Source organism: Molothrus ater, chromosome Z, assembly GCF_012460135.2.
Source record: "Molothrus ater isolate BHLD 08-10-18 breed brown headed cowbird chromosome Z, BPBGC_Mater_1.1, whole genome shotgun sequence".
Lineage (NCBI taxonomy): Eukaryota > Metazoa > Chordata > Aves > Passeriformes > Icteridae > Molothrus > Molothrus ater.
In genome coordinates this window covers 23,215,422-23,227,854 of record NC_050511.2, presented here as the reverse complement: position 1 = coordinate 23,227,854, position 12,433 = coordinate 23,215,422, and the positions used below count along the sequence as shown (strand labels likewise).

Below are 12,433 nucleotides of genomic sequence, written 5' to 3'. Positions count from 1 at the left end.
GGGCAACTTCAAGGCCAAGGCCTTTTTCACTAAAAGGATTTGTATTTCAAGTCAGATTACCTTGTGATATTAACCTCTGGAGTTCCATGTTTCATACCCAGTAAAACATTTTTATATTTCTTAAGAAAAGCTAAATTTTATTGCAGCTAAGGACACACAATAAAATTCTACTAGTTTGAGAAAATTTCATTTGCAGTTCAAAAAAGTTCTCTATAAAAAACTTTCAGTTTTTAAAAATAGTGAGCTTTGATACTTAAGCTACACAAAGGAACTAAGACACCTACTCAGTCTTGAGTCTGACTAAGGCAGGTGAAATTTAACATTAAAGTATTTTCATTTACATCATTCTTAGTTTCCTACAGCATATATAAAAGTTACATGGTCGACAATACATAAATCAAGTTTTATTTGTAGTTTACTAATAATATTATGATGTATACAATACCCTGTATAATACCAGTTCAGATGAGCATGTTTATTTCATTCATATAAAAGCCCCCAATTTTTTGAAACAATATGAGTATGTAAACACATTTATTACCTGAAAAACTCTTAAAATACTTCAACTCAGCCTTGCAGAGGCTTTTAAAAACTCACTTAGCTAATAACATAATTTCTAAATATAAACTTGAAAAGGTAATGAAATAAATAAAAGCTTAATGAAAACTAAAAAAAAAAAAACAAAACATAAACAGCCTTAAGAAAATCCATATTCACGAAAATGTTACAGTACACCTCTGAGACAAGAGCATCACATGCATGGAAGCAGGGGTCTGAGGACCACTGAACACTACTTTTTTGCAGTATATCACAACTACAGTAACATCTCTGCTAAGTAATTTCATAGCAACTTACATGAAAACTGAAGGAGTGTTCATTCTCACTTCTCTAAGAAGCAGCAATTAAGCCTAGGACTGCCATCTGAAAAGAGGGGCTATGACTTAAATATGCTGCAGTAATGAATATCTTTCTTCAGTAACCTCAAATTGGTGCAATCGGCGTTGTAATAGTCTTGTGACACTTGCAGATAGAACTGAAACAATCCATTATCATTTTTAGATCACTTTCATTTATTCAAAACAATTTCATACTCAAAACAGAAGTGAGACATAAAAGAGCTTAGTCTTACCAAGAAAAAAACCCTTCCTCCCTTTGGGAAAAAGGCACAATGACAATGAAAAGACTAACAGACACAAAGCAAAGAACAGAAAAAATATTTAGAGCATAAGAAAAGAGGAAGAAAGTACAAGAAAGAACAGGAAGGGATAAATTAAACATTGCAGAATAAAACTAAGATGGAGGAAATATTAAGGGAAGAAAAAGGATAGCATTTGCTTCTAGCTAAAAGTTCACCTCTTTTTATTCTCAAATACAAAAATTAAAGTGGAATTTGGAATTTTTATTCAGATGTTTGGTTAAATGTTTAACCTGTTTTTCAGGTTAAAATATAGTATCAATTTATGTATCTGAAAAGGCAGTATAAGACATCAAGATAGCAAGCAAATGTGAACCAACTGCCAAGCAAAAATATTCTTCCACAGGGTTGCAAAGTAAGTGAACCATGAAGAAAACCAGTTAATTGTTAGTTTGGGACTGCAACCAGGAGAAGGGTACTACATGCTCTAGAATTAATAGTCACCATATCTCATGACTTATAGACAGGGTATGCAGGGACAGGGATGATCCCAGAGCTTCAGAACTGCACATCACTCATGCTGCAGTTCCTGTACAGAACTGCAATTGCTCCCAGTGCTCTGTTGCAGTCGATATGGACACACGACACTCGAGGTTCACGAGGCAACAGCAAATTTTACGAAGCGCAGTTCCCTTTATGCAGCCCTCGAAAGCCCGTGTGGCTGGTCCTGACCCACTAAATTTGGCTGCCTGCCGGCTAACTGGCCAATAGCTGTCTGCATCCCTAATGGCCGAGACTGGTTGAGTTCTAATCAGGGTTATCCATGACTGTGAGGCCTCCAGGCCAGCTGTTAGCCACCACTGCATTCCTCCTTTGCTACTGTTCTGAGTACACACTCCACTTACATCACCATGTATACATCTTAAAGCAACTCAACTGCCTTTCCTCTCAGAAAAAGACAAATTATTTTAAAAGGTAAAGTCAGTGAGAACATTTCCCATATATGGAAACATACTCATACATTTCTTTTCATTTTCATGTAGCTTTAGGATTGTTTACAGCTAGTAAAATGTTTATCTAATATTTAAATGATATTGGGACTACAGGCATAGCTCAATATGTTAATTAGGATACTAAAATTTTTAAAACACACAATTATCCTAAATTGTTGAAGAATCATAACTGTACTTGTATTTAGATTGGCAGTCTGAAAGGTGGCAGTTTGCTACCCTTACCAGAGAGTCTGACATACTCATCTAAAAAACATCAATAGCCATTAAATCCTGCATTACAGATTTTTTTTCCCCTCCACTGTAAGTAAGTAAGTATGCAATGCCTAAGTAAGCAAAGAAGCTGAAAGCATCTTAAAACATCTGCTGATTTACATGAGTGGTATTCTCACACTAACAACTGGTGGTGTACTTATTCTATTGATAAACAGATATGCTGTTATAATTCAAGCCTCAGTTGCCCCCACTCTTCTTGGTACATGGTACTGGCACTTTCCAAACAATAAAGTGCAACAGACTTGTGTGTACACTATCAAAGAGAAGAATGATCCAAATAATTTGAATTTTTTTTCACATTTACTATAACCCATGGTCCTTTAGAGAGCTGCCGCAACCAGTCAAGAATTCTACCTGATATTACAAACAGAAGTGCACAGGCTCAGACTCAGGAACTTTCTCAGAGCAGTGGTCTGACCTCACACACATGTTCCTCACACAGCAGATAAAGGTTTATTTTCACAAAGTAGCTAATCAAGTTTATTCTAAAATTCTTCTAATTATCCAGAGGAAATCCTGGTACAATTATGAAAAGGAATTAACAATTAGCAAAAGTTACTAGACAGAGAGATAATATTTTACAGACAGATGCCCAGAACAAAATTCATGAGTACTCTGGCAACCAAGAAGGCCTCAAAGTTCACACAGAGTTCAAAGTTAACACAGAGTTCATTTCATACAGTTTACATAATTTTCTATGACCAAGTAGCATTCAAAGGGCCAGAATTAAAACTAGAAACTTTAGTGGCTCCCATGAGATGATGGGGATCTGCCACATCTAATATTTAAATTAAAAATTATTAGCAGTTACACAGTTGATACTTAGATTTCTGTAAAAAATATTTCTTTCCTTCTAATTAATTTTTGTTTCCCTAAGTCAGAGAAAATTACCTAGACAGAGATAAAACCAATTTTAACAACTTATTTGCAACAGATGGCTAGAATGCCTCTTATCCTATATATATACATAATAAAAAGAAACTCAGTCTGAGTCAAGAAGATGAGACTACAATACTGCATGAAAACATGGAAACTTTGCTGGTCAAATTTGTAGAAAAACAAAGAGTTCCTTTCTTAGTTCGAATTGATCCCACAACTCTGTCATGGGACTAACAGAAACTACAGCAAGACATTCTTCTGCAAAGACAAATGGCATTTTTATGTGCAGATTATACTTCTGATACACCAACAGTATGTGCTGAGCAGCTACAAAGCAAAACAAATCAGGAAATTATTGTGCCCAAAATTTAACCCTCTTGTCAGCTTTTCTTCTGCTGGAAGAGTTTTTTTTTTAATCCAAACTTTCCACAATCAGCTTGAGGTAGTTTTTCTGTTAAAAATCTATGCACTAATTATTCTCATCTTACTAAGTAGGACACACAAAAGGAAACAATAAAATTGATGTGACAGTAAAATAGCTAGCTAGTCCATTTTATGGCCCAAACACTTCACTAAATATCTTTAAATAAGTGAATCTTATATTAAACATTAACCCCACCTGGTGCACATCTAAAAGAAGCTGGTCAGAGAGTACTGCACTCTGATAAAAAGGGAAACAGTAACTGAATCCAGACTGCCCCAATTCACACTGAAGATTCTGATGGATATATAAAAAACGGAAGAAATAAGCAACATAAGACAACTTCACTGTAAACTAGTTTTCCTAATTTAATGTTTTGCTCTTAGCAGCCAGTTTATGGTCAAGAGAGTTCTCTGGTCTCACAATCTTTTAGGGTAGGGGAAAAAATAAAATAAAATTTAAAACCCAGCAAGAATATCACCTGATATATCTACAAAGAAACTTCACTGAGATGACATGTTAAATAAGTAATACATACCATATCATAGTTAATTTTATTCTTAAAGATTTAATGCTATTCTGTGTATTTCTCAAATACGCACCTATGCCCCCTTACTGCAGAAGACCATAATAAAACTTGTAGATTCCCTACTGACTTGGAAAACAAAGGAAGGAAAAGGCGTATTCAGGCTGATTAATTATTAAATTATGATATGCATACAAAATACTTTTAAAGTATGTAACGAGTTTAATTTTTACTGCTTTATCTATGTAACCTAGTTAACTGGAGGCTATTATCTTGAATACACCCCTCATTTCTGTTCTCAGCTTCTAAGCAGGGGATTTAGAAGTTTTATTAAGCTCTGCAGAACTGATTCAGGATGCTCATTACTGTTAACAAATTCTACAGAAGTAAAGGATAGACAGTATTTTCTGTGTGCTGTGCTTGAAGCTTTATCATTCACAATTACTGTTCCCTCAATGCAAACCCCAACACAGAGAACAAGAAAAAAATAAAACATTTAAAGCAGTTTTAGATACTGCTCATCTGTGTGAAGCAGCTATTAGACACTGAAAGCCATCACACAAAACCATGACCTTTATAGCATACACTAAAAACTCATAACTAAAAGATTCTGAGAAAGTACTGCAAGAGCAGGAAACATTTAACAAAATAAAACATTTAACAAGAGACAAAGAGATCACACAACAGCTGAGTCAGAAGGGACCTCAATATTTTGTCAGAACAATCAAGCAAAATAAATATTTTCAATCTGTTTCTTCCTCTAGTTACTGAGAGCTGGGCTACTTTCCATGATTCATGCTTTTAGATACATAGACATTCAAATACTTCATGTTTTTCTCAAAGAAGTCTTTATTCTTTCAGATTGTTTTCTTCATGCCTAATTTCCCCTTCAATCCCTCCCAGCCCAACAATTATGCCAAATTCTGAGCACTTTAATCTGAGCAATACTTCAATAAATAATCCTACAATGTAAGCCTGAGACATGACTCCTATAAGTACTTATCAGGAATTTTGTAATGACTGAAGCCCATGATCAATCTGAATTCACCATTCTTTTCCAATCCTTACTGAACACCAAGAAAGTTTATTTATATAATCTTCAATTGTCTGAAATGAAGCTGAATGGCCCTGAGAGGCTCATTTGTTTTGCATGACTGCAGCTCCTAGCTCCATCTTGCTCTATACAAAGACTGTTGAAACTTGTGATCAAGTCACCTGTTTTCAGAAGTTGGCTTCCCAAATATCACACAAGTTTGGTGGTAACTCTGTGTACCAGGACAGCTGAATTAGTTCCTACCTCCTGTGATCCTCATCTCCTTGCAAAAAGAGGGATGGCTGAACATCTTGAAAACCAGGTCCTGAACTGCTAGACTACAACTCAATGTATTCATGAAAACTACCAACAACATTATTTTACCCATCTTTATTTATTAGACTGCAAGCTGTTATGGTTCAGGAGGTATTTACCAACAGCTTGGCAGTCCCAACAACTTCTGCAACAACATTTAAGCATTTAAACATTTAAGCTGAAATGCATCACAGTTTTATCTGCTATCAAGTATTTTACTTCCCAGAAAACCTGGAATAGTTCTTAGCTGGTTTTAGTCCCAAGCAGGTATTTTTACTCTAGAATAGGAGCGTCTTGTCTCATTTCAGCTAACACATGTTAAAGCAGAATACATACAGCTCATATGAAAAAAGGTTATTCTGAAACTGCTATTTGCATGTAACTGCCCAAAAAGCACCCCCAAGTATTTTAAGTCAAATAGGATAAATGAAGGACATTCTTCCTTACTTCATTTACAATTAGAATTAAAAATTATACTCTTCAAAGAATCTAGAAATAGGAATAAAAATCTAAGTATTCTTGGTTAATGGGTAATTGCAACAATTTAAAGCATACTACTTAAAAAAAAGATTTTTCTCCATAACTGGTAAGGATTCAAAAATTTTCTTTTAGATTTCTAAATGCTCAAGAAATCAGTTCCAAACATTACACCATTACTTGTTAGGAATTAGCTTAACTGAAACAAAAGCAACATATGCTCCTCAAAAGTAAGGGAAAATTTTACTGAATAAAAATGCAAATATGCATTTTAGCAGCCTTGAATTTATTAATCTGATAGGTTTAATTTCCATTTTCCTGCATCAGCTTTATTTATAAAGTGTCGTGCCCTATAAATATGCTGTTATTTTCTATAGTCAAGCACCCTCTTAACAAATCTTCTCATTAATATGTAAATTTAAAGTCAATCGGTCTTCTCCCTGACAGCGCCATGAATTCCTAGTGCACTGTATAATCGGCTTTGACTTGGCATCCACTATTTATCATCAAAGATGTCAGTTAGAAAAATTATGGAAAATGCACTGCAATTGATATGACTGCAATCTACTTTGTCAACACTTAATTGTTCCTCAAATCATACATTTACATATAAACAGCCTAAATACTGATCCATAATGATGCAAATAAACTAAATTAAAAATCTCTTCTGCTGCACAAGATGGCCTGTTGTATGATGAGTTCATTTAAGAATGCATTGACAAAGGCATGCATTTCAACTAGCACCACAAAAAAAATCTGCTAATTAAATTGCTGAGTAGGTAGACAAACTAAATTTTACACTGAAGATCTTGAAAGTGAAAACAAAGTGTTATTAATACTATACTACTGATGACTAATTTAAGGTTGGCACAGGCAGTATTTTCACACAAATCTTTCCCATTCCTAGAGCAGAAGCCACAGCAGCAACTGTCATCCATCCAGTTTCAGTGAAAAAAGATTTGTCTTAAAGAAACCAAATCCCATCAAGAACTCAAACCTCTCAGTCAAAGACAGGAGGTCATTCTCCTTGTTTAACTTTCCTTTTGTCCAATTATAGACTAAAACTGTATTGTGGGACTAAAGCTTAAGGTAAAGCAGATTATCAATTTTGATTCTCTCTAAATGTCAGAGAGAAGAATGCAAGTTGCCTTCTTCCAATAATCAACATGTAATAAACACTGCCTCAAGGACAGTAGGAAAACATAACTTAAATGTCTTATTATCTAAAAATACTTTCCTTATTTTAAGCAATGTTATGGGAAGAGGTGTTCTTACAACCAATTTACTTTTCATAAAAAAGGAAAAAGGGTGTTTCAGAATCTAACTAGTAGCCCATACATATAATTCTACTACAGACTTCTATTTTTGCTATATTCATTATGATCCCTGTTTTTCTAAGAAGTTAATATAATCATAAACTAAATCAGACTGAACTCTTTGTCCAAATATATTGCTATATAATTATTTTCACACAATAAATTACACATATTTTAACACAGAATGGCACTGCATTTCCAGTTTTTTCCCACGCGATGGATATTAAAACACAGTTTAAAGAACTCAATGACAGAGTGATAGCTGGTGTCATTCCCTATTCCAATGCTGAAAAAAGGAATCTTAAAAAAATTGTTAATGTGCTACTTATAAATGACAATAATCTGCACTAAAATGTACATTTTTAAACATGAATGAGTTTCCAATGGTAAAACTTAACACCAGTAACATCCACAAGCCTTTAATAAACACAAGCAACCAGACTTGTGGAGCAATTTTAAACAGTTCTTTCCAGAAGTAATCTTTTAATTTAAATTGTTATTCAGAGTTAGATCTCTACTGAAACAATGTTAACAGCATACATTTCTTGAGCTGTGCCCTTTTTACTGTAAGAAGTGACAGAATTTGTGCCATGAACAACCTCTTTTTATAAATTTTTTGAAGTATACTCATATTTACACAATATAAATGAAAATAACCACCTCATTTTTTACAAGTCACATTTTAAATACATGTGTTCAAGTCTTCGCACAGTGCCTCAGCACATTAACAAAGCCTAAACAAGTAGTGTAATGTTTGTTATGCAGTGATACTGGCTATCTGCAATATAAGTTTCAGGATAGAATGGCAAACATTTCTGATTTTGACTCATGTAAAATTGTCTAAAGCAAAAAGCAACATGGCTCAAAGAACCACAGAAAAAGGAATCCTTCTGCTACCCACAGGATGTGCAACAGGTAAAAAAGAAAGGTTATACCCTGGAAGGAGAATTCTCAGGCTCTGAAGAAAGATATATGTCTTGTATTAGTGAAATTTTAGAGAGCTGACTTATGTATTTGATCTCTGCTTTTACTAAAGTCTCCAAAGAAATGCATCTTAAAAGACTAAATAAATCCAGCAATGGAAATAATTCAGAATGCAGGCTCACAACAGTAATTTAAGAAGCCATAAACTTACCTTCCATGGACTTAAAAACTGGGTACGCGCGTACCGAGTTAACATGTGGATTATAACGACCTGACCCCACTCTTCCACATCAACCAGCAAGTTACAGAGCTTTCGGTAGTTCTTGTGAATCAGATCTATTCTATCTGGACACACTTCCTCAAACGCCATCACCACACTCCCAGCTACCAGCTAGAAAACAAAATATAATCCAGAAGGTCAGTATTAGGTATACAGTTAGACCACAAGTGAGAATCAGAATTAATACTAGCAATTATCAGCAATTTCAAATTATTTCTATTCAGCAAAAACAAACAAAACAACAACAACGACAACAACAAAGTAAACCCACAGAAATGGTATCTCATTTAAAATAGAATTGGGGTAAGGTTATTAGAACAGAGAAAACACTTGCTGTTTCTATTGCAGACATAAATCTTCACTCCCAGTCCTGAAGACACAGTGCAATGTAAGCATAATTTTTTTTTCTTACAGATTTAGCTTCTAAATAAATTAACAGAGAACTTGCAATTAACTCAGAAGTAACAGAGAACAAGAAGAAGTAAAACATATACCCAGCAATATCTTTTGGGATTCTGACAACACTGGCCTGGTCAAAATAAAGAAGAACTGGGCCAAGTTCCCTGGGCATTATTGGAATTCAAACTTCTCTCTCAATATGGCAAAATTAACTGTCACAGAAAATTTTATATTTAGAGTTTCATGAACACACTCCTCCCCCCTGCCCCCCAAATAATTTCTGCCTGTTGTTTAGCACTTCCTTAACGGTTTCATAATTGAAGGAATGCATTATTTATATCCTGCTATGTTCTCACACAATTTTTTGCCTTCATAAGAAACCTCTCTTTATTCAGGCATAAAGATCAACATGCTACGACTACAAAACAGCTTTGTTTTTATGAGAAAATTAAATACATTATCAACATTCTAACACCTCAAGGATTACTAAAATCTTCTGCCTGGGTATTTTCTTTTAAAATAATGGGAGGAAATATATATTGGAGTTCCAGTTAAAATTCTGTCAGCAGGTTACTTTAACTGCAAGAAAAGATCAAAAGCTGACCATGCCTTATAAGGACATATAACTGTGTGCCTAAGATTAGTGTTCTTTCTTTTCTAATTGCTTTAATTAAGATTTGTTTTGTGTCAGAGTACACGTTAACTCAAATAACTAAAATGATGATACTTTATATGAAGCAGCTGATATGTATGCAGTTAGCATGCATGCAGCACAGCCTTCTGGCAGCAAATTAATGTCATATTCTATCCGAGCACTAGGGATCTGCATTTCAACCTCTATAATTTCCCCAATGACTTAAAGTAAGCAATTAAATAGAAGTGCAGTTTATTGAAATGGTACTTTTTGAGAAATATTAAATACAATGATATTCATACGTTACATTTTTCTCCCTGTATTTGGCTGACATGTGGTTTATTAGTATGCGCTCAACACTACAATTGAAGGAAAACAGCACAGAAGATAGTCTTGCTATTATGCTAAACAAGTCTCAGGCTCTGTGGGGATTTTATGAATTACGAATAAGAATAAACGTGAAGTTGCATTTATTGTCTCCAGCCTCATCCATATACTGGTACCTGCTGGTCCCAACAAGAATGCAACTCATTCCAGGGAACAAAATCTGATTATTTGATAGAGCTAAATACACTTTACATCTAAAATAATTTGCTGTATCACATAAACAAAAGCTCTTTTTTATCTGTTGATGTACTAAACTTTCTTCTTAATAATAGGTTACTGATACAGCACATCTGTAATTAAAAACTGTGGAGAGTTGATGCTAAGGTGGGTGTTCAAAGTTCAGCAGAAGGCAGTGGTTAATCCCAGACCTGTCCTGAGCAGATATTCATTTAGGCCACAGAAGCTGTGAAGCTTTCCCACCGGAAAAGTGCAAAGTCCTTTTATCAGAATACAGAACTCTGAATTACAGTTAAGGTCAGCTTGCAGAGGACAATATGACAGACTTGAAGTTTTAGAAGACAGACATACTACTTTAAGACCACACAGAGAGACTTTTTGTAGGTTACTGTTTCATAGAGACAAGAGAGATTGATACATATCAGTTTACGACTATCAGAATTGTCTCAGTCTAATGCTTAAAAATACCCTTTTAGGTTCAAAGGTGAAGGTCGACACAGATTTCCAACAGTAATTCTAAAGAGAGCACCCTTGTCTTTTACTACCAGTAGTTCAGTACACACATTTTGCTGTATTTCTTTTTCATTTGGATATGATTTAGCTTGAAAGCTGACCAAAAAATACATAAAACACTAATTCAGATAATTTAAAACTGAGAATATATCCTATAAACACTGCTGGCTTTTTAAAAGCTCAGTTGCTATAATAAAATACAACAACTTAATACAGAGAAAGAGTCAAAATGGAATATAGGAATTTGGAACAATTACTTATTTCAAATTACATCTATCTCCTACTCAAGTTTACAATGACGATGCTGTCACTTGTGAGCACTTAAAAGATATGAGTAAAAAAATTGAACCTATGCTATGAAATTCAAGAGGTGCACTGGATAAACAAGCATTTTATTCCTGTGGCAAGTCCCTAGATTTACAAGTTAATATAGGAATTGCCATTCATCATGACATAATTAAGATCATGCCTCTCTCCCCATTACTGTCTTTTCTAAAATTTGGCTTTTCATTTGAAAGTGGAAAAAAAAGTAAGAATGTGACAGACTGAAAATGCACTGGTAACAAGCAGATTTCTCGGAGAAAATATCCTAAGGCTTTCTTAATACGAGATTATTTTATAGCCTACACTGTTTCCCCTATAGTATGATCCTACTATATATCTAAACATCAGTGGAACAGCTAATAATCTTTGTTTATTAAATGCTCAACATTCCATAAAAGTATTTAAAATTAAAACAAAATGATTCAATCAGAATATAAAACCAAAAAATATCAGTTTCTAAAAAACAGTCAGTTAATTTCCATCTCACTGTGTCAATAGTAGCTTTTTGTATAAGGAGAAGATATAAATCACTCCAACAAAACTAGCAATGAGCTCATCAAATTCAAATGCTGCTTTCCATTTATGTATTTTTTATATTAAAGCAATAAACATGGTTCATTTGTCTTCCACTAGATGCCACATTTTTCTGTGCTGTTGCTATGAACTTCAGCCATTAGCTGTGCTCCAAGGTAAACTATATGAACCATCAACAAAAGTGACACCCAATCTATGGAGTTCATATTTTCTCCAGATTATCTATGCTAGTTGACAAGCTGGTAATGAAAAAAATCACACTAAGCAAATGGTTCCTCTAATAACAATAAATTTTCTATAAAATTATGAAGGGTACAGAACGTTTCCTTGCATCTATTTTGTCATGAATTCTAATTAACGCTGTGAAAACCTGAGAGTGCTGGGTCATCACAAGAAGTGCATCGAGGTTTGATTGATAATATAGTGCAAGTTGGCCCATGCTGCCACGATTCTTCTCTCTTAAATTAATGGCCACCCCACCTGCCCTAATCATACAGCCCAAATGATAGTCCCCTTCTTATTTCAATTTTCTGGAGGCAAGGAAAGAGGAAAAGATCAGTCATTTATCTTCTAATAGCTGGATAATAGATCTATCACAACAAAACATCTGCACAAACTCAGTAATTTTTCCACAAAATTGAAGCATTTACCATCATAAAATCAATAAGTTAAGAAAACATTGTCTTACCCACACATTTGGGTTCTAAACTAAAATATTATTTTATCATCTGAAGACTACTGTTGAAGAGTACCCAGCTTCCTTTCCCCATTATGCCCAAATACACTACTTTAGTGTAAGAGTAAGATCTTCATCACCAAACCATCACCAATTCCTAGGATGATTTTTTAATCAAAGGAATGTCACTGAGAAAG

The 12,433-nt window shown here is 34.3% G+C and overlaps 1 protein-coding gene across 4 annotated transcripts in view; it reads right to left on the bottom strand.

Moving 5' to 3' along the window:
* The window catches only part of AP3B1 (adaptor related protein complex 3 subunit beta 1), a 153,012-nt gene that overhangs the window by 105,242 nt on the left and 35,337 nt on the right, over nt 1-12,433 (bottom strand). For 3 of the 4 annotated variants that reach the window (XM_036403599.1, XM_036403598.2, XM_036403597.2), the window contains exon 7: nt 8,524-8,703. The exons of the other annotated variant lie outside the window; for it this stretch is intronic. In XM_036403599.1, coding sequence (XP_036259492.1) covers nt 8,524-8,703 — 180 coding nt within the window. The remainder of the gene's footprint in view (nt 1-8,523; nt 8,704-12,433) is intronic. 4 annotated transcript variants of the gene reach the window in all.